Below are 22,709 nucleotides of genomic sequence, written 5' to 3'. Positions count from 1 at the left end.
GGCAGGACCCAGATTAGAACTCAGGGCTCTAAAGTCCTTCTCTACTGTCCTTTGGATGGTCCCACACTAGCTGAGTAGCCCTCACTGCTTATTCACATAGGTCGTAACCATTTTGGGTTCACTATCCCCTGTCAGATCTGATAAAAACCAGTCCTCTGGAGGGGGGGTGCAAACAAATGCACATTTACACAGAGTTCTGTATAATAGCTTCCTGGGGGTCCACAGACCGTCTGGACTAGAGGTAAAAAGCCCTTGCCTTAGTGGAGTGTCTTCTCAGAGCACCAGCAAGATAAGCTCCCTCCACAGTCTAGCAAGAGCACTGCCCAGGCCAAAGCACTTGGGTGCCCTGCCCACCTTGTTTCTATGCACCCTGGCAATGAAACTCACAAATCCAGGGCTCTGTTGGTTAACAGCCCCACAGTTTCCATGCTACTTGGTTTTTAAATAACAGAACTCTAAACGTGATGGTCAGAGAGAGAAAAAAATACGTAGTAGAAGTCAGAAGAGCTTTGTTCTCATTCTGCATTGAATGCCAACCAACACCTCCTGCCTCACCTATTTGCAGGGTTACTGTAGGCTTAGCAGAGAGAAGGACTGTCACCCAGAGAGACTAAGCTAATGTGAGGGCTCTTCATCAAAGAGTAACTGGGGACTGAGCTGGATCCTCCAACTACTCCAAACTACAACTCATTCCTCCTTAAGAAACCCTAACACCATTCATAACTGGCATTATGTAATTAAAGGGCAAAGTAAATAAATTTACTTTAGGACAACCTATTCTATGAAGAGGAAAAAAGGAGGCCAATGAACCAATTCTGTAGTTTCTCTTCCTTGCTAGGCCAGCTACCCTGCCCACAGCAACCAGAAGAGAAGAATGAAAACACCCCTTAGTTAAATAAAGACATTTAAAGGCTTGTTATGAAAACCACTTATTATTAAGAAGCAAAATATCTATTCATTGGTTTTATAATGATTGTTCTGAAAAATGTCCACAAAAACCCACCATAGGAAATAATCCAAAATTCTTACTAAACACTTAAATATTTTAAGTCAACTCACAGTATTTTGTTAAAGAAACAGAATTATCTGTGTCCACTTTGAGTTGCTGCAAAGAAAACTATTAATCATGCTGTGGGTAAGGCAGCAGTCGCCTGGAGTGTGTGGAACACACGGAGCTATTTCCCTCTGCATTCTCCGTCATCCACATCCTCAGTGAGGCAATGTGCTCACCACAGATGACCGACCAGGAACAGGGACTTGAAAGGCAGCCACTCCATCTGCATTATCAAATGGTCCCCTTTGGGACACAACCTCTGCACAACCCTTTGTGGTGGGTTTAATTTTTTTCTCTGGCAGCTGGGGGAAGGGTCAGGGAAAAGCACAGGTCTGCAAAAAAGTAAACTTGACTCAAGACCTACCTTTGTTACTCTGAGCTGTGGGATCCTAAACAAATCGCTTAGCTACTCTGAATTGCAGTATGCTCACGTCTAGAGCGCAGGTGTTACAGTATCTACCTGCCAAGATTTTCTGAAAGGCTTAGAGATCTTTAATGTAAAGCCACCCAGCAAAGAACCTAGCACGTGGCAGCTATTCAAATCTTGTCGGTTTATTCATTCCTCCCAAACCTAGTAATTTTACTTAGTCACCCACATTTTGGGTAGAGAGATGGCTTGGGACACGCCTGGGTGGCAGTGGGCACTCAGCTCGCGTTCTCACCTTAATGGACACGAAGCGGGGCGCTCATTTTACTCCATCATCAAGCTATTTTAAATTTCTTCTTTTAAAGAATTTCAAACTGCCCAATGAGCTCAACACACAACTTAAGAAAATGAAGTGGTGGGTTTAATGCAACATTTCCCCACTAGGTGGTACTGCGTGTTAAAACTGTCCCTCAAATTATCCCAATATAATCAATCATCTCGAAAGAAACGGACTTGGAACGCCCCTCGGAAGAGGAAAATGATGTGTCACTATATTTATTATTAATTTCCCAAAAAATTAACTCCAAGATAAATGAGTTAACCCAACATCCAGGCCCCGGGTAACCGCGCGCGCGCCGTGACGGACAGCCCCGCTCCAGCCGCGCGTACCATCCGGGGAACCCACCAGCACCGCGCACCTTCAGTCCCATCAGGTGAGCCTGAGCATCAAGTATTTTCACAACTACTTTTCATATTCACTTAAAAAAGAATTCGTCCTCGTTTGTCTTCCGGTTAGCCATTTCTTAGACCACGACGGAGTTTTTAAGCCAAGAGCAAACGAAGATGTTGCCCGGTGCCCAAACTTGGCGAAGCCCGCAGGCCGGGGCTGCCCGGGCCCCGCGGCCCCTCAGCCGGGCCCACGGGGCCTCCTCCCGCACCGCGGGCCTCCAGCACTCACCATGGCCTCCACGCCCGGGCCGCGGCCCCGCAGCGCCGCGAACAGGAGCCGCGTCGCCGCCCGCGACCCCAGCGCGGCCGCCATCGCCGCCGGCCGGAGGGCTGCCCGTCGCGCTGCCTGCCCGCCGCGCTCCGCCGCGGGCGCCTCTCAGCGGGGCCGGCCCGGAGCCGAGGCCGTGCGGGCAGCTCCCAGCCGCGAGCCAGGTCGGGCCGCAAAGCTCGTCCCCGGAAGGCCCCAGGAGCTCCACGGGCGGCCGCCTCCGCTGCCGGCAGCGGGCGGGACGCGGCGCGGCTGGCCCCCGCAGGCCCGCGCACCTCCAGACCCCGCTCAGCACCCCTTCCTTCCGAGTCACCCCGCGGGCCGGGCTTCCGGCCTGGGCGAGGGAGAGGCCGGCCTCCGGGACCCCGGGCTCCTCTCGGGTTGCCGCGTGCTCGCGGAGGGTGTAGCTGTGCTGGGCTCCCACCCGGGCCGCGGGGCGCACAGTCTCCGCTGGTGGGAGGATGTCGCGGGCAGGGGCCGAGACGGACCGCGCTGGGCGCTGGGCGCCACACCTGTGCGCGCGCTGCGAGGGCAGTGAACCGGTGATGCAGCCCCGGGGCTGGGGGCCGTGGGTTCGACTGCAGCTGTGCTGCCTTCACCTAGCTGCCAAGGCCTCGGGGGCAGGCGGGCTCGTCTGGTTTTGCTTGCATAGGAGTATCTGAAAAAACTAGCGAATAGTGCTAACAAGCAGCACGGGTGCGGCACTCAGGCACTCCAGAGATAATGTGGACAGATTTCGATTTTCTCTTATATCCTTTTTTTTGGAGAAAGGTATGTATTTATTTATATATTTTTTTCTTTTTTTGGCCCTTTCTTTTTGAGATATAATTCACCTACTGTAAAACTCAACCTTTAAAGTGAACTGGTTTTTGGTATATAATTGACCCTTGAAAAAAGTTTTGAAGTGCCTGGACCCACTTATCCGTTGACTTTTTTCAATAAATATATTGGAAAATTTGGAGATTTGTGCTTGAAAAAACTTTGTCTTTTCTTAGCTTGCTTTATTGTAAGAATACAGTTTATAATACATATACAAATTATGTGTTAATCAGCTGTTATCAGTAAGGCTTTGGGTCAACAGAGAGGGTCAGAAATTGTATGTGGATTTTAAAGAGGGTGTTCCCTCTTAACCTCCACCTTTTTCAAGGGTCAACTATTCACTTGTGTCATTTTTTTCTACTAAACAGTTTAAGCAAATCAGTAACATAACCGATTTTGCAGAGGATATTTTTAATTTTTTTTAAAAAATGAGAGTCCAGCCACAATAATTCACAATCACAATATAAGTTGATCAGGGGTACTGTTGTACCACGTGATGTACATTTGAAACCAACACAAGATTGTGTATTAACAATACTTTAGAAAAAGAATGACAGTTCATTTAAGTTCAGTTTAGCTCTTGCCAGCAGATGGTTTTATTTCCCATATGGACGGACTTGGGGGAAAAAAGCCATTTTGCCTTAAAATAACCTAAAGTTGAGACTTACAGCCCAACCCAACTTCATTTTTGCCCACTTGACAAAAACTCAGAGAAGGAATCTCAGTGGAGAGCCTCATCAAATGTCACTGGTCTCAAGGCACTTAATATGACACCGTGGTTTCCTTTGCCTGATACCTCACGTGGTCAGAGACTAGGGGTGGAATTGAAGGTTGTATTTCCAATATTTACACTGAGTGTGTATGATCGTGAAAAATATGTTCTACAAACTTGCTCATTACAGTGACAACTGAAAAATGAACTAGTATGTGAGGTAACAAGCTAGAGACCCCTCATCATTTCCTTCCCTAAATCCCCTGTACGAAACTGCGGCATCTCAGCTCTAGTCTGGAAAGGAGCAGCAGCAGGATGCTGGTAGGGCGGGGAACTCATGTCCATCAATAGGGGCAGTAAATGCCCTCCTCACGTGTAGCTCTCCCAGTAGTAGGATCTAAGTCCCTTAGCGAAGATTTACCAGGCATGTCTTGTGTAATGGACAATGTCGGGAAAGGCAGCCTCCTGCTCAGTCTCTTCAAGCCCTACTCAGCCACACAAGGATGGGCCTTAGGCTTGGAACACTTCCTGACCAAAATATAAAGAGGCCACACCCCGGTGCCAGGCTTACCCCCTTGTGTGAGAACATCCTTCCCTGTTTCAGACTCAATGTGTGCTCCTTTGTTTTGCTTAAGCATGTATGTCAGTGGCCCTGGGGCACGCCCCCCACCTTTTCACTGTTTCAGATTCCATGGGAGGGGAGGAGAGGTCCTTCTGCTGGGGCACTACAGGGGCACTCATAGGCCTTTGGCTGTTGCAGCGTGCCCACTAGCCTTGAGGGCCTGCCGCACACTACTGGAGCTCATTTACTCTGTTTCTTCTGTGTAAAAATGTTCCCGTGCTTGAATGTTTTCCTTGGTGACTAACACCAAGAAGTAGTGGGCAGAAGTGTTCACACTTATGTCCTTGGTGGCTGGCCCTGTGATGATCTTTGCTATCTTCCATGAAGTTGAAGTCCTGTGTGATGTGCCCTCTCCAGGCCCCTCACCCCAAGCACCCCACCACACCCGCACCGGCACTGGTTACTTGTGCAGGGTGGTGTGCTCAACAGACACCATGCTTGGCTTGGTGGCTGAGTGGGTCTTGGACTGCTTCCTTCCCCCTTCTACTTCCCTTTCCCTCAGCACCAGTGCTTCCCAGCTGACCCTCTCTACACTTGAACCTCCCCTCCAGGGCTGTGACCCCATGTACTTTTTCTCAGGCATGAAAATTCCTGTATCTTTGATAAGGTAACTCCCACTCTGCAAATCTGCTCCCAAGGAAATGAGACTATATACAACCATAAATCCAGCAAAAGAAGACCCTTCGGTAAGTATTGCTGACTCTATTCAAAAGCCTTTTATGTAGCCATGGTTAGGAAAACAATTCACAACAGTGAAATACTTACCTTTGTTAAGCAAAAAAAGTGGGAGGTGCTGAATTATAGCTATATAATGACTGTAAACATACAGGAGAAAGACTAGAGGGAAATGCACATGACGGTCCATGACACAGAGGCAGAGCAGGGCACCATCCCGACTCTGGAGACGTGCTTAGGTTTGAAGCTGGGTCCCACCACTGGAAGCTGCTTGACCAACAGCACCTTATTTGCAGCCTCATTTGCTCTTCTGTGAGGCGAGGATATTTAGTGACAGTAGCCATCTCACAGGACCACTGTACCAGTAAATGAAACAGTAAGTAGATACTTAAAACAGTACCTGGCACACACGTAGTAATATTCTAATGTTACAGAATTACTAGACGGTTTTTTTCCTTATATTTCTAATATATATTTCCTTACATACACACACATGAGAAGGCCCAAATCCCAGCTGTACTGACTTACTATGTATGTAATCTGGGCAAGGTACTTAACCTCTCTATGCCTCGGTTTGCTCATTTGTAAAACAGAAATCGTAATAGTACTGTTTGGAGTCATTGTTCCCTCCTGCCAGTGACTACCCCAGCCCTAGCTGTCCATAACATGACACATAAAGTTGTAAACTCCTGTCTGAAACAACACTCTGAGAAGGAGACTCATCTGAGATTCTATTTCCATTGAATTTAGGATACCTTATGAAATGAATTACTCTATCTAAAACACTGGGAACAATCAATATAAAAGTAATTTATCATTATGTAGTCTGATGTCTTATTTCTGAATTTAAGGGATCTTTAAGAAATAGCTTTTCAAAACGTTTGAATAAATTACATGTTGTCTCTTTTCTACATATGTCCTAAACTACACTAGCATCAACTTGTGAGAAAAAGCAGTGATTTATATATTTTTTGGCTCTCACTAAGCCTAGCAAAGTGCTGAGGACATTTCAAGGTTGGCTAGAGAACTATGACTAAAATGTAAGTTATGCTTTAGCCCAGAATTGATATTAAGGTTTAGTTACGATAACATTTACTTCTTACATATGCCTTACCCAGAAACAACTTCTTAGACCCCTTCATATTCTTTCAGTGAAATCAGAGGTCACGAACACCAAAGTACTTGACTCTTTCATTTTCCCATCAGTTGCACCTTGTAAGGTCACACCAATTCTAGTTATTCTTCCCGTAATAGAACACTTTCCTGCTTATAGACACAGAGCAAAATTGCAAGGAACAGAAAACCAACCTTCTTAGACATATATGAGGAATCAAGAGTTTTCTAAAACTATATAATCTTCAGACCCCATTTCCACCTCTGTATATTAAGTACATAGTCATTCTACTCACTACTCCAACCCAAATACATTTCATATTTCAAACTGGATTTACTGCTTTAAAATACTGGATTATGTTTAAGCAGTAAAAACAAGAATGGTAAGTTCTAGTGAATATTTTTGCATTTGCTTATTACAATACTAGTTAAAATACCAGTTAATAATTTTTTTACACATTCCATTGTTCAACAAATGCATGATTCTTTTAATGTGACCGAAAGTGTAAGAGCGTTTCACTGAAGAAAACGTAGGCAACAGCAGCACTAATTTCTGAAATGAAGGATTGACGTTCCTCTTTCCACCTTTCAGTCTGCCGCTATTCTGCATGTTCTGGCTCTTGTCCTGGAATCAGCCACCGAATACTCTCAGTTCGGATGGTAGCATACATAACAAAACTAATTAAAAAGAATAAGGAGAATACAAGCAACCAGTCCACACTTTTAGTCAAAGTGCTGGGAAGAGGGCCTATTTGGTCAGCTTGAGTGACCACCACATTTTTCTTGGCTTCTATACCTGAAAGAGAAATAAATTTTTTCCAATCAGATAGAAAACACACCTGCTACAGATCTTTCTGAACTGTTGTGCATGGTATGCAAAATGATAAATAGTCTTAAAATAAACACCACCACTAGCCTATCTGGGATGGGTTTCACTTGCCTGTCGGTGTGATTGGTAACTTGGCCTTTCTCCCTACCACATCAAAGGAACAGGAATCCATTCAGCTCAAAGCTAAAACTAGAATTTCTGTGAACTTAGCAGAGGGTCTTAAGTCAGTGCATTGTAAGAGTTGTGTTTTGTTCTCTTTTGGGACCAAAATTCAACAAGTTACTAGTAAAGCTACTTTCAGGAGTCTATAGAACTTTTTCACAGATTAAATAATGCAAGTTCAAATGCTTTTAAATAATTTACTGGAAGAATTGTTTGAACAACTAACCACTACTGGGATCCATGATGACTGAAGATGCTGTGACTCTAGCTTTCATTTGTGTTCCTGGTTTTCTTAGAGCATTGAATCCAATGCCTCCCTCTCTCCCTATCAATCTGAAGGACAATCAGGGGTCTGGTATAAGATTTGAAATAGCTAACCCCCTGGCAATAAGCCTTTTATTCCTATGAGGTAACTCAGCAATTTCTTCCTTACTGTTAGATATAAGTAATTACATGCAACCTAATACAGATGGAAGGTATGTCAAAACTTGTATTTATTTCCAGTGAAGATACTTCAGGAGAAGAGAGGTGCTCCAGATTGTAGCATTCAGGTTTTGAGGAATGAACTTTTCCAATGGAGGGAATTTCTTCAATATACATTGCTTAAACAGGCACATGAAAAGATGCTTCGCATCACTAATCAATTGCAAATCAAAACCACAATGAGGTATCATCTCACACCAGTCAGAATGCCTACTATCTAAAAGACAAGAAATAACAAGTGCTGGCAAGGATGTGGAGAAATGGGAACCCCTCTACACTGTTAGTGGGAATGTAAATTGGTGCAGCCACTGTTGAAAGCAGTATGGAGGTACCTCACAAAACTTAAAATAGAAATATCATATGACCCAGTAACTCCACTTCTAGGAATTTACCCCAAGAAAAAAAATCCCTGATTGGAAAAAATAAATGCACCCCTATGTTTATCATCACATTATTTGCAATAGCCAAGAAATGGAAGCAACCTAAGTGACCATCAATAGATGAGTGGATAAAGAAAATGAGGTACATACACATAGTGGAATATTATTCAGCCATAAAAAAGAAAGGAATTTTGCCATTTGTGACAACATAGATGGACCCAGAGGGTATTATGCTAAGTGAAATAAGCTAAGCAGAGAAAGACAAATACCATATGATTTTACTTAATTTGTGGAATATTAAAACAAAACAAAATTAACAAAATAGCAGATTTATGGCCAATGAGAAATGACTGGTGGTTACCAGGGAGGAGTGGTTGGGGTGGGTGGGTAGGGAAAGTTAGGGGGATAAAGCAGCACAAAAATTCCCAATCATAATATAAGTTGGTCACATGGATAGTAGTACAGCATGGGGAATATAGCTAATGATTCTGCGACATCTTTCTATGTTGACAGACAGTAATTGCACTAGTGGGAGTAAGGATTTAATAATGTGGGTAACTACTGAACCACTGTATACTTGAAACCAATATAAGATTATATATCAACTATTCTTCAATTCAAAAAAAAACTTTAACAGAATGAAAACAAGGCCATGTTTTGGCAAATATTAAAGAATTAAAATAGCATCTGCAAATGGATGGATAAATGGAACACTATACAGCAATAAAAATGAACAACCGCAACCATACACAGCAATGCAGATGAATCCCACAAACAATGGTGCGTGAACTAAGCCAGACACAAAAGAATCCGTGTTGTATGTCTCCATTAATATGAAGCTCAAAAACAGCTAACACTAGTCTATGATGTGAGGAGTCAACATGCTGGTTTTCCTTGTGGGCGGGAGCAGTAGGAAACAGAGCTGGTAATGCTCCCTTCTGGATCTGGTTAACTAAGTTATTCACTTTGGGAAGATTCATTACCCAGTACGCTAATGATTAATGCATACTTTTGTGTAAGTATTATACTTAAATGAAAAATGAAAAAAAATATGTAAAAATGTACCTACTGGGGCACAGTATGTGAATTATCTCTCAACAAAGCTGTTTTTTTAAGGTATCTATAATCGTATTAAAATTACCTTTTCACCTGAAGCTTGCCACTGACTGAGAGACATTTAACAGGATCATTAACAGTTCATTAGAAAAGACGTTTTCCATCTGAAAGCCAAGCTCGAATCCTTCACTTAAGGGTAACAGCAAATCAGAACCTACAGAAGGCATATACCCCCAGCAATAAAAAGTCATCTTCAATTCTCTAGTATTCCAACATACCTGTCTGGTTAAAAATGAAGATTTTCAGCGTTTCCAGTGTTCGGTCTGTATGATTAAATCTAGCCATTGGTTTAGCTCCTTGAAATAACAAGATGTTAGGAACAGCTACAGTGCCAAACCTGGTAGAAAGGCTACAAGAGAAAGCAGTCAGTCAGAAAACCTGAATTAACAGCGGGCTTGCTCACACAAATACCTTATCAGAATGAATGGAAATAAATGAAAAAGGATCAGCTTCATGTGACCTACAGAAGTTTCTGATATTCAAACTATATGCTTGTAGTTGTTTCTGACCTCTCTCTCTTTACAGGGCACGGTTGGGGCCATTCCTGTTCTGCTGAGTTGCTTTCCATTGTATGTGGAACCACCCATGAAACAATTATTCTCCTATTTAAGTTCCTAACTGCCAAAACAGATCAGACCAGAAAATTCTAATTCATGGACAAAGCACACTGTGTCAATATACCTGACAGAAGAAATGTCAAACTCTCCAGAATGCCCACCTACATCCCTCATACAAGATTCAGCTGAGGGTAAGCCATGACTTTGGCAAGCTGGTGCATGTCCTCTCTGACCTAACAAGCACAAGAGGAAGCTCACTATTAGGGCATGACAATTTGGAGGTAATATGACCTGAGTAGCACTATTTCACCTCTATGTAACACAGAGTAGTGGTATAGGCTCCAGAGTCAAAACGTCCAGGCAGAAGCTCGGTTCTGCTAGTGAATCAGCTCTGTGACCTGTGGGCAGATTATTTAACATCTTTCAGCCTCAGTTTTTCCCATCAGTAAAATGGTAATATTAGCTAATCAGGACTTTTTTCTTTTATAGACATGCTGTAACTTAAATATTAACATAGTAGGAAAACATATGTCACAGGCCCTATAATAAGAACAAGTACCCTCTATTCTCCATAATTAAGGCACCACATCAGACAGTGAGAAAGATACACAGAAATGAAGAATGAACAAAGTGGATGATAAAAGAAAATAGGGAATAAGGGGTGAGGGGATTAGTACCAGACCTCAAACCAAAGAGTACCAAGCAGGTGCTAGGAGCCAACTGGTTTGGGAGCAGAGGAGGGTCTGGTTAAAGCTGGACACTGACCCAGACTGACCTTCCAATTAGTCTGTTCCATTGGGCCAGGCCACCTAAGTACTTCCTTGAAGCCCCTCTAAGAATTACTAATTTATTGGGCAGTTTCTTCATAAACAATTTTAAGTAAACACTGGCAGTTACACTGCCCACGCTGAAAATCAGTGGAGAACAAATCAACAAACTTTTACTCAACTTTATTTTTACCAACTTAAGTATCTTCCACACTTACCAAATTTATTCACACACATCCTTGTAACCTACTAAGGAGCATCTGATTTGGGAGGAAGAAGGGAGCACATAGTTTATAACCCAGGCCCAGGCACAGCACTTAAGGGAAATATGTAACATCCAAACAAAGTTTTTGACTTACTGAACATTTAAGAAAGACAAAAAGCCCACTGAACAATATAAAAGAATATAAAACCAGGTTAAATGTCATTTAAAAGGCTGGGTTAATTCATTACATTGGTTATATTGACTGTCTACCAAGGAACATGCAATCAGGAATAAGTGTAAGCAAGAGGAAGAAGGAAGAAAGGAAGAAAAGAAAAAAAAGGAAAGAAAGAAATTCCTAATGGACATAGAATGGGGTGCCAAGCTGCTGCCAGGAATGGGACCAAACCAGCAGGTGAATTCACAGTGCAGGATCCCACTTGTGACACCAATTCTGCTAATTCATTCAAGCCAGAAAGTCCTCTGGCCCCTCCCTTGCCATCAGGTAGAGCCACCTTTAAATTCTACCATGCAAATAACAGTCTTTCTTCTTGTGGACCCTCCAAAAAGTGTTTTCATCTGCTCCCTTGGGAGACTGACCACCTCTATTACACTTGCCTTTCCCTTCCTTCAATCCCTCTTCAAAGCTCACACCTCCATCCTCTGCTTAATTATGCCTGAACTAATTATGACTTCCAAATAACTGCAGGCATCACCCAGAGGATGAAATGGAAATTCCCCTATGGGAAATACCTGCTGTGCTGAGATGCATCCAATGCCAAAAAACGAAGAGCTGGAAATGCCCGAGGCAGAGAATTAAAATGAGGGGCCAAACTGGCAGAAAATCGGCACCAAGGGGTATAAAACAGGACTAGAGTGCAGTCACTACCATTTGGGTTTAGAAAATCCATGAGGTCCTGTGGTAAAAGAAACAAGAGTTAAAGTCAGCAGTAAATGTACATGTACCTCTTTCTGGAAGGATTCCCAGGAAACACTGCTGCCTCTGGGGAGAGATGCTCGGCACAGGGGCAAGAGGGAGACTCTAGTATATCCCTTAAGAACCTTCTGGATTTTGAACCATATGAATCCATGAATCAGCAGAAAAGTACTGTCAAATAGCAGATCATAAACTTTCCTCTAAGCTTTCTTAATACTACAATGGAGCAATTTTACTATTTTTCATAATTCCTCAATTCAAATACAAAGTACTCACAGGGTTCAGGCCATATCCTAACCTTTGAAATGTACATCTCACACAATCTAAGGGCGCTACTAAAGCACTGTGATCCCAGGCCCGAACTCTCTCTTCAGCAGCTCCAAGTCTGTGCCAAGCAGTTGGATCAATGTATTTGGCCAAAAGTTCAAGGGTGCACCATTCCTGCCACCACCCTAGTAAGTTGCTTAAATGGTCACATGACAGATGGTGTGACACCAGAAACAGTCCTGCAATACTGAGACACAGCATTTACCAGGCACCGGGGGGAGAGCTGAGGCCAGCACTGATCCCTGCAGTTGGCAGGGGCTACATGCATTCAACATACCACACACACCCTCATTGAAAATAAGCAGTCACAGCTTTCAGAGCTGGGACTTGTACAGGAGCAGCTGAATTTGTCCTGCTGTCTCGCTTAATCCTACAGAAACTGTTCATCATTATGCCTGAATTCTCTTTGGAAGCACCATTTATCCAACTAGCTGAAAGGCATGGCTGGGTTTGGGACAATTGTCTGACTGTCACTCCACAGTGAACACTCTTTGAAGGAAAGAAATTTTTCATCAATATAACATGCTTCCCAGGGGCACTGCTAGTCTAAACAATGCTAAATTACAACATTAGTAATTCAGATTTTTTTAAGTTGCCTTGGTAATAAATACCTTATTTGGAAGAAGAAAAATGCTATGAGTCTGATGCCAAGCACCCATTTGTCCACTGAAATTCTTATCATGAGGTTTGGTGGCAGGATTACACCATGGATAACTAGGTTTAAGCTGCCTAAATAAGCAGTAATAATCGACACCAGTTACAGCTCCTCCTTTCCTTATGAACATCACAGAGAGCAAAATCCCCTTTCATCAATGCATCCATTAAATGCTATCCCACTCACAACGTGATAAAGATTATGATCCTCCATTTGAAAGTTGATAGTGTAGTAAATCGTAAAAGAGCAACATGCTGAAAAGGAGAAAGGTACTAAGTAATTTTTACTTACCTGTGAAATATTTAAAATTCTCAGAGTGAAATTTTCGAATCCCGTCACATTTCTCTCCTCACAGTTCACCTTCGGGGATTTCAGACTCTCCGTGTTATTGGAGTCCTCTGCTGGGGCTGGGTCCGATTCCGCCACCTCCGGCTCTGTGTAATACTCTTCTTCTCTGTCGGGGGAGCTGGTTCCAGCGCTGTCCAGAGAGAAGAGGCTCTCTCGGAGATTGCACTGCGAGTCTTCCTGCCCTGCAGCCCCGCAGGTGCCGCCGCTGGGCTCTGAGCTCAGATTGTCCTCAGCCTCCCCGGGGATCACAGACAGCATCACCATGTGGTCGCCACCAGTGTCCAGCCCCAGCGCTGCACGGGCCTCTTCTGCTGACCTATCCTCACCCATCAGGCCACCTGCAGGCTCCTCCTCACTCATGTGCACAGCCCCCACGTGGAGAAGGGGAGCAGGCTGCTCCTCTGACCATAAGTGACCATTTTCCTCTGCAACTAAAACATGCCAGCATGTTCACAGTCACATTTGACTTCAGACTAAATTAACCCCCCAAAATTATAGTTCTCCTCAAAGATGAAATTTTCCCTATGGAGAAAAAAATTATCTTTCCCATTAAACTGTCAGAGAGCCACCCGTCATTCTCCAGCTCATGAAGAAGGTCACAAGGAGGCACTAGATTAATGAATGTCAAATAAGTGGACAAATACATAGCTTCATGCAAAAGCCACTGCTGGCAACACAGATAATAAGCAAAAACATTCCGGTAGACATTCAATCAGGAAAATAGAATACAAACATTTTAACTATTTCATTTTTATGAGAACACCAAGAAAAGTGTGATAGCTTTATGGAAGATTCTACTACAACAAAGCATCTTTGCACACATTATAACAGCTCTAGGAGGCGGGCATGACAAGGGTGATCATCCCACTTAATAGATGACCAAGCTGAGGCACAGAGAGGTTCAGGAGTGCCAAATGGCACACAGCTAGTAAGCAGCAGTGCCAGGTCTAGGAGCGAAGTCTCCTGGCTACTACTCCAGAATGGGCTTTACCCTCCCCACGGGACACCTCGGGGGTTGCTACACCATACTGCCCCACTCCGCGGGAGCTCCTTCCTCCGGGGGCCTCCACCACTGGGCTCTGCTCTCCGGCCTGCTGCCTTGGGAGTGCTAGGAGGCACGTCCAGCGAGGAGGGGGCAGCCGCAGGGAGAAGCGGAGGGAGACCTGCCTCCCACTTCGGAGCCACTGTATAGCACTTGGGCAAAATGCTCAGGAAAGAGAAGAGTCCTTCCTGGGCAGTCCGTATGTCCTTCAGCAATCTCCACTCCCTTTGTAAAAACGACTCCTGCCCTTCAACTATCTTTAACTCAGCAACAGCTGCCAAACTCTGGGTGAGGCACTAACCAGGGGAAACAAGTGAGGCTGGCTGCACTGAGACAAGCTGCCATGTGGCTGGGGTGCCACCAGCTGTGCAATTAGCTCTGCCGTGCCAATAGCATGTCACCAGAGTGTGAATGACCGACTGACTTCAGAGTTGGAGAGGGATCTGGGAGCTTCCTAAGGCATGCACACTTGTATAAGTTCTCATATATCCCCATAGAGCTCTGCAGGTTCATTCAACATTTCAAACATCATTCCTGGGGAATTCTGCTCTGGCTAAGAATGGGATCTACAATTCCTCCTGAAACAACCAAAAAAGACAGGCAAATATGTGAAATAACAGTTTCAAGAGACTATCAGGCAATGAAGAACACTGATCCCTGAGCCACAGGAAGCAAATGTGGGGAGCCCTATAACTGTTCTAGCTCACTGCCTGAGGGACAGCCCACTTCCTGGGCTCAGGAAGGGAGAACCCAGGCCGAGCCCAGCAGACGCCTCAAGTTGAGGAGATGGAGCAGACGGTGCGCAGAGACCAAAAGAGCTAGAGTTTGCAGGACAGAGCACTGCAGATGGGGGAACTGCGGAGAGAAGACCCCAGAGATCTGCAGAGGGGCCCTATTTGGGCATACCGAGGAGCATATGCATGCGAGTAAACTACCAGAAGCCAGGGAAAGAACCACCCAAAAGGATTAGAGGTAACATACACAGAGCTGGGCACAGTATCTGTTACCACCATCTAGGCTGGAAAACATAATTCACAGGGCCCTGAATAGAGTACACAAAAGGGACTTACCTCAATAGTGGGGCAAAATAAACCCTATAGTAAATACAGGTCTGCTCCCATCCAGCAAACTTTAAAAGCAAAGATCAAACCATGTTCAAATAACTAAACTATACTCCAGAACAAAGCTCAAGAAGATGTATATGAATACAAAAATATTCGCACTCGGTAAAATTTATGTCTGGCATCCAATCAAAGATTACCAAACATGCAAAAAAAAAAGCAGGAAAAATGACCTATAATGAGGAGAATAGTAAACCAATTAAAACTGACCCAGAACTTGCACAGACATTATTAGATGAGGATATTAAAAGAGTAAATATTCACACCAGTTAGGATGGCCAGCATCCAAAACACAAGAAATAACAAATGCTGGCAAGCATGTGGAGAAATGGGAACCCTTCTACACTGTTGGTGGGAATGTAAATTGGTACAACCACATGGAAAGCAATATGGAGGTTCCTCAAAAAACTAAAAATAGAAATACCATTTGACCCAGGAATTCCACTCCTAGGAATTTACCCAAAGAAAATAAAATCCCTGATTCAAAAAGACATGTGCACCCCTATGTTTATCACAGCACTATTTGCAATTGTCAAGATATGGAAGCAACCTAAGTGTCCATTAATAGATGAACAGATAAAGAAGATGCAGTTCATATGCACAATGGAATATTATTCAGCCATAAAAAGAAAAGAAATCCTCCCATTTGCAACAACAATGGATCTAGAGGCTATTATGCTCAGTGAAATAAGCCAGGTGGAGAAAGACAAATACCAAATGATTTCACTTATTTGTGGAGTATAAAAACAAAGCAAAACAGAAGGAACAAAATAGCAGTAGACTCATAGACACCAAGAAGAGACTAGTAGTTAACCAAGGGGGAGGTGCTGGGGAGGATGGGGGTAAGGGGAAGGGAAAAAAGGGGCACAATAATTCATAATTACAATAAAAGTTGGTCACGGGGATTGTATATTTGAAACCAACATAAGATTGTTTATCAATGATACTTTAATGAAAAAAAGAATTAGATCAACATTATGAGATGAGGATATTAGGAAAGTAATTATAACTGCATTACATATGTTCAGAAAGTTAAATAGATACAGAGACATTAGATATAAAAGACCCAAATCAAAACCACAAGGAGATATCACCTCCCACACTAGAATGGCTATTATCAAAAAGATAAGAAATAAGTGCTGGTGAGGATGTAGAGAAAAGGGAACCCTTGTCCACTGTTTTGGGAATATAAATTAGTGCAGCCACAGTATGGAGGTTCCTCAAAAAGTTAAAAACAGAGCTACCAAAAGACCCAGCAATTCCTCTTCTGGGTATTTATCTGAAGAAAACAAAAATACTAATTTGAAAAGATACCTGCATTCCAATGTTCACTGCAGAACTGTTTATAATAGCCAAGACATGGAAGCAACTTAAGTGTCCATCAATGGAAGAATGGATAAAGAAAATGTGTATATACAGCCATAAAAAAATGAAAATCTTATCTTGAGGGCACTATGCTAAGTGAAATAAGTCAAACAAGGACAAATAACATATAACCTCACTTACATATGGAATCTGGGGCCAGGGGTAACAAGCTCATAGATACAGAAAGCAGATTGGTCACTACCAGAGTGATGCATGGGAAGTGGGCAAAATGGGTGAAGGTGGTCAAAAAGAACAAAGTTCTAGTTATAAAATAAATCATGTGGATGTAGTTTACAACATGGTGACTATAGTTAGCAATAATGAATTGTATATTTGAAAATCACTAAGGGAGTACACCTTAAAAGTTCTTATCATGAAAAAAGACTGTGTAACTATGTATGGTGATGGATGTTAACTAGACTTACTGTACTAATCATTTCACAATACATACAAATATGGAATCATTATGTTGTACACCTGAAACTGATACAATGTATGTCAATTATATCTCAATTTTATAAAGACTCAAATTGTTATTCTGGCAACAAAAACTACAATGTCTGAGATGAAAACTACACTGAATGGGATTAAAAGCAGATTAGACATTGCAGAAGAAATGAGTAATGAACTTGAAAGCACAGCAATATAACCTATACAAAATGAAATACACAATGAAAAAAAGAACCCCCCAAAATTAAGGGCATCAGTGAGCTGCAAGATGACTTCAAGTGGCCAAATGTACAGATGACTGGAGAACCTGAAAGAAAAAAGCAGGGCAGGAGGGGGAGGACAGAAAAAGTATGTGAAGAAACAATTACTGAAAACTTTACAACTTTGATTAAAACTATAAATCCGCGGATCCAAGAGGCTCAACAAACCCCAAGCTCAATGAACTGTATACCAAGACATCGTAATTAAAGTGATCAAAACCAAGACAAAGAAAAAAAATCTTAAAAGCAGCCAGAGAAAAAAAAAGATAATGTACACAGGAAGAAAGAAAAGGATGACAGCAGGTTTCTCATTGGAAACCAAGCAAGCAGGAAGTGCAACATCTTTAAAGTGCCGAAAGCAAAAACTATAAAGCTAAAATTCTATACTCAGCAAAAATGTCGTTCAAAAACAAAGGCAAAAATACTTTTTCAGACATACCAAAGCTTAAGGAATGTATCACCAGCAGACCCACCTGTAACATTCTTAAAGGAACTCCTTCAGGCAGAAAAATGGAAATATGGATCCACACAAAAGAAAGAAAAGCCAAAAATGGTAAATACATGGATAAATGTACATAATTCTTTCTGAAAGTCTAGCTAGGAAAGGGACAAGAAAGATGAGGGTATTTGCTTTGGATAGGCAAGGGGCAAAGGGAGGTTTCCATTTTAGTTTTTTAAGAGAAATGTAAGGGTATATAAAGCTGATGGGAAAGAGGATAAGGAGGGAGATGTGACAATATAGGTTAGATAGGGCAGAGTACAAGGCTTCGGCAGCAAGGTGGGTCTTTGACACAAAAGAATCAAGCATTTCTGTGACTAGAGAAGAGGCTAGGTGCCTGGGCATGGAGCTCTGTCAATTTGGCAGGGGTGGGAACACATTGGTCTTTCTGAAGCCTTTGGTCAATGAGTATGCACTGCCTGTATAAGCAGAAGACAAAACAAAGATGTTTGGTGGGTCGTTCACATCAGAGCTGGAAATAAAGCCAGAAAGGCTAAAAGTCTGGAGAAAAACAAAGGATGCCATATTTGGGGGCCAACCCTACACACAAATGACCCAGTCTGCAGAGATCTGCTCTCTCTGAACCTAATCAACAGTCTAGGTTCAGTAAGTAAATGAAGAATGCCAATATCTGAAAGAGTCTCCAGAGAAAAATGTCAGGACACAAAGTAGAATCTGGTTCCCCCTGATCACCCTCACATAAGAATGAGTAGATGTCTCCACTGAAAATCAAAAGGGATTCTGAGTGATGCAGAGAGCTGGTATTTTAAGTTCAGGAATGTTGTTTTAACATTCCATGAAGATATTTAAGTAGACAATACAGATTAGAAATGGAAAAATTCTTACGCCCTTAGGTGCCATCGTTTTCATCTAGGTATTTGGAGGAAACACTGAATTTTCCAAACTACTATAGAAATGATCTACCAAGTGAGAGGTGTTGAACCCTCCCATGGTAATGTGCTTTCTAAAAGAATTTCCTGTTGACCCTAAACAAGCTGACTAGACTTTGAGCCAGGCATACAGTGGACGCTACTGCATTACTTGGCAGCAAGGCAGATGCTGAAGAACAAGGATGGGGGCACCACGCCACCACCGCCGGGGAGCTGTAGCCTAGGTCAGCTCCTTCACACCCTTCCAGTTTTGTTCAGAAGGCTCTCTACTTGCCACAGTTTTTCTTCACAATGGCTCCTGCGGCACGAGAACCGTGTGTGGGAGGACCAAAAACAACTGGGTATTGGAGGGGCAACAACCCACACATTCCATAGGAGATACTCAGTGAACTTATCTACCAGATGGAGTAAATACCACTGAAAAGCAGAAAATCACAGAGGTGCTGTGCAGATTAAATGAGAAAAGATGTGTATGATTGCTGGAACATAGTAAGCACTCCAAAAATGACTGCAGTGATGATGATGACAATAATGATTATGATTGGTGTTTACAATTCAAAGAGATGAACAGGTGCCACAACTAAGCCCCATTCCCCTGCTAAATACATTCTGGATCCATCCACTTCTCCCGTCTCCACTCACACCCCTCAGCCCAGGCCATAGCCATCTCTCACGTGGACAATTGTTATAGACACCTAACTAGTCTCCCTGCTTGGCCCTCTATTACACCTCTGAACCCTGTTTCTCACAGCAACCCAACAGGAACTGAAAGTTAAAGGCAAATCTGATGTCAGTCCCCAGGTAAAACCCTTAGCTTTCATATAGCTGTCCCCTGCCCTGTGAATGAGTCTGCATTCTGCAGCATGGATACCAGGCTCCAGAGGAGCCGGCCTCGGTCCACACTCTCAGCGGGTGCCACCAGACCTCTCTGGTCCCTGATCACTCACATATTCCGTCAACTATCTCACAGCTGTTCTGAGGGCTCTTTCTCTGCCAGGAACACCCTCCACCTTTTCCACCCCCTCTTCTACTGACATCCAACTCATCCTTCATATCTTACTGTAAATTTCACCCCTTTAAAGTGAACTTCACCTTCTCTGACCCTCAGACCAGACAAATCTCCCATTACAGCATCCAATAATGCCCTGGGACTCTCCTTGAAGCATCTTCTGCTTGCAAGTTACTCAATTATTTGCATTCATTTAATGTCTACCTTCCCCCTCAGGCAAGAGGGCAGGCCTGTTTCCCTGTCTGGCTCACCACTCTACCTCCAGTATCCAGCACATCACATGGCATATGATGGGTGCTCAGCAAAAATCTGCTAGTTGACTGCCTAGTGAAGACAGGCAATGCGGATGTTGAAGCCAAGAGCTGACTTCTGTTCCTTGACACCTGGACAGCAATGTCACCTCTGGTTACTAACAGAGAGTGGTGTCCTCTGCAGAAAAAAATGCCTTGGATTGTCAGCCACTAAAAGGAACTAGCTGATAAAGGTTCCTCTATCTTCACCCCATTCAAGACCTGGCCATGATGACAACTAAGCCACCCATGCCTGGTGTTATCCTCAGATCTGTGTGAAAGTTACCCTGACTACCAGGTGGGCTCACACTGCAACAATAAGTAGGGCCCTGAATCAACCACGGTTCTGCCAGAAAACAGAGAGCAAATTCAACTTGGGCAATTTGAAGAGGGCTTAATAAATGGACCACCAACATGTGGGCTGGGTGGAGAGAAACCAAAAGTAATGGTAAAGAACTCCAGGGCCAGAAACAGCAAAGGAGAAGCCAGTCACCACTCTTAGGCCTTAAGAGTCGAGAGACAGCAACAGTCACAGAACCTTGAAACAGGGAGGACAGCCTTCTGGAAGCTATGACTCTCATGGAGGTTCACAACAAACCTGTGACAACCCCGGAGGGAAGGAGCAAAGAGAATCAATACCCTGACCTCACCCTCTCTCCTCATTCCTGCCCACAGGAAGCCAGAAGGCAGGAGAGCCAGTTGTTATTCCATACAGGGCAGCCACTCGGGGCACAGAACAGGGTGGAGGCTAGGAATGACCTGGGAGACAGACATAAGACACCCAGCACATGCTGTTCCCCTCCGAAGCTGGTGGTTAACTGTGGTGACAGCACTGTAGTAGAAATTTGACTGTGAAGTCAGGCAGACATGGGCTTGGATTATGGCTCCTCAACTTCTGGCTGCATGACCTTTGCAAAAGACTTACTGATGCTGAGTCTTAGTTTCCTCATCTATAAAAGAGGGAAGATAACATCTACTTCCTAGGCATTTAAAGATTAAATAAGATGATACTCATAAAGCACTATGCACAGTGCCCAGCAAATAGTGAGTGTTTTCATTAATGGTCAGTGCGTTATATTCCTTCTTCCTGCTCAACAATCCAACTGCCCTTCTTCTTTCCAGGATACTCCAGGGAAAGGAAAGAACTGCCTATTTCTGTTCTGAATGACAAGCAAGGCCAGTGGGTCTGGCCTTTAATGAGACAGAAGTCGAGCGAAGGAACAATGAGTACGGGCCTCCACGGCCAGACCCAGCCAAGTCCCTAGGGCGGCCGTCTTCCCCACCTGGGGGGCCCTGTCAGCACTCTCTCGCAAGCAGCAGGTCACCCTGGGAGGCTACTGTGTTTTTCTCATCTCTTGTTCATACGGGCATCTGAGCAAGAGCGGCCTTCTTAAAAAAGTGGTCCAGCAGGTGCAAAGTAAAGTGGGGGCTTTGCAGTCAGAGAAACACGCTCTGCCATTTATGAGTGGTGCAAACAGATTCCTCAGCCTCTCCGAGTGCACCACCTGCATCTGAAAAATGGAGATGCTAATGAACCTATCTCGTAGAGTAGGTGGAAGTGTAAATGAGATAGTGGTGGAAAGTCCTGGCTCCTAATAAGGGGACCACAGTGTCGGCTATTCGTTAGGCTTATTATCGTTACTAATAAAGTGCTCACCACACGAGCGTAGGCCTCGGTAGGCGCTAACATACGGTCCCTCCTGACGGAGGCCTGCTGAGGGGCCCTGGACGTGGCCCATGCCCGCGGCGCCCCCAACCCGGGACCCCGAGCGGGGGACCAGCTCGGGAAAGAGGTCGGGCAGCGCGGGAGAGGCGCCCCCCAAGGCGCCAGGGGGAGCGGCGCGCGCTCGGGCCTCCGCGCCGGTGAGAGAGCCGCCCGGGTGGGCCTCCAGCCCTCGCCCCACGGTTTCACCCACCGCCGCCTGCCGCCGCGGGCCCCGGCCCACACTCACCCTCCAGGCCGTGGGCGCGAGGCCCCAGCACCCACAGCAGCACCTGCCACCAGCCGAGGGGCCTCATGGCGAAGGGGAGCGCCGGCCGGGACCACCACCCGGGCCGACGGCCATCAGACGCACAGCAACGCGCGTCGCGCTCCCGGCCGAACGTAGGCCTGGGCGAGACGGCTCGGGAGCGCGGGCGCGACCCCGCGCCGCCATCTTGGCAGCTGGCAGCCGCTGCGGGCGCCATTTTGGAAGCGGGCGGCCTGCCTCTGGCTTTGGCCTATGGCCTGCGCTGTGGGACTCCGGGCTCTTTAGCGCCAGACAGATCAGGTCGTTTTGAACTTTCCTGACCCCCAAGTCCCGGGCCGGGTCCCAGCAGAGGCCCGTAGTCCTCTTTCTTCACCCTAGTCGGATCCCGGCCGCTGGCCACGCACCCTGCGCCCGCCTGGCACTTCATTCCTGGGTCAGGAAGGCCCAGAAGCCTTCTTCAGATTTCCAAATCTCCTGCCTTACCCCTGCCAGTCAAAATCCAGGATGCCCAGGTAAATTTGGATTTCACAGACAAATGAAGTTTTCTCCTATAAGAGACATAATGAGATTCAAATGTAACTGAGTTCTTGTAATTTTATGTACTACATCTGGCAACCCTAACGTTACCTGTCTACTGTAGACAGGAGGTTTTTGCTTGTTGGTTGGTTTTAACCAACTCACCTGCAGGGCA

General features: G+C 44.6%; 2 protein-coding genes across 2 annotated transcripts in view; both read right to left on the bottom strand.

Annotated features, from left to right (window-relative positions):
* Positions 1-2,592, bottom strand: part of PCBD2 (pterin-4 alpha-carbinolamine dehydratase 2) — a 40,527-nt gene extending 37,935 nt beyond the window's left edge. Inside the window, exon 1 of the mRNA XM_036898085.2 lies at positions 2,380-2,592. Coding sequence (XP_036753980.1) covers positions 2,380-2,463 — 84 coding nt within the window. The 5' untranslated portion in view covers positions 2,464-2,592. The remainder of the gene's footprint in view (positions 1-2,379) is intronic.
* A 1,039-nt stretch (positions 2,593-3,631) lies between these two features.
* On the bottom strand, positions 3,632-22,253 carry TXNDC15 (thioredoxin domain containing 15). Its single transcript, XM_036898014.2, has 5 exons — positions 22,001-22,253; positions 13,066-13,553; positions 11,609-11,772; positions 9,548-9,678; positions 3,632-7,155 (listed from the first exon to the last, which is right to left on the bottom strand). The coding sequence occupies exons 1-5, from the start codon at positions 22,233-22,235 to the stop codon at positions 6,959-6,961; spliced, it is 1,215 nt and encodes a 404-aa protein (XP_036753909.2). The 5' UTR covers positions 22,236-22,253; the 3' UTR covers positions 3,632-6,958.
* Between the last annotated feature and the right edge of the window lie 456 nt (positions 22,254-22,709).

Source organism: Manis pentadactyla, chromosome 13 (assembly GCF_030020395.1).
Source record: "Manis pentadactyla isolate mManPen7 chromosome 13, mManPen7.hap1, whole genome shotgun sequence".
Classification (NCBI taxonomy): domain Eukaryota; kingdom Metazoa; phylum Chordata; class Mammalia; order Pholidota; family Manidae; genus Manis; species Manis pentadactyla.
The sequence above is the reverse complement of the archived record's forward strand: the minus strand, read 5'-3'. Positions and strand labels throughout refer to the sequence as shown.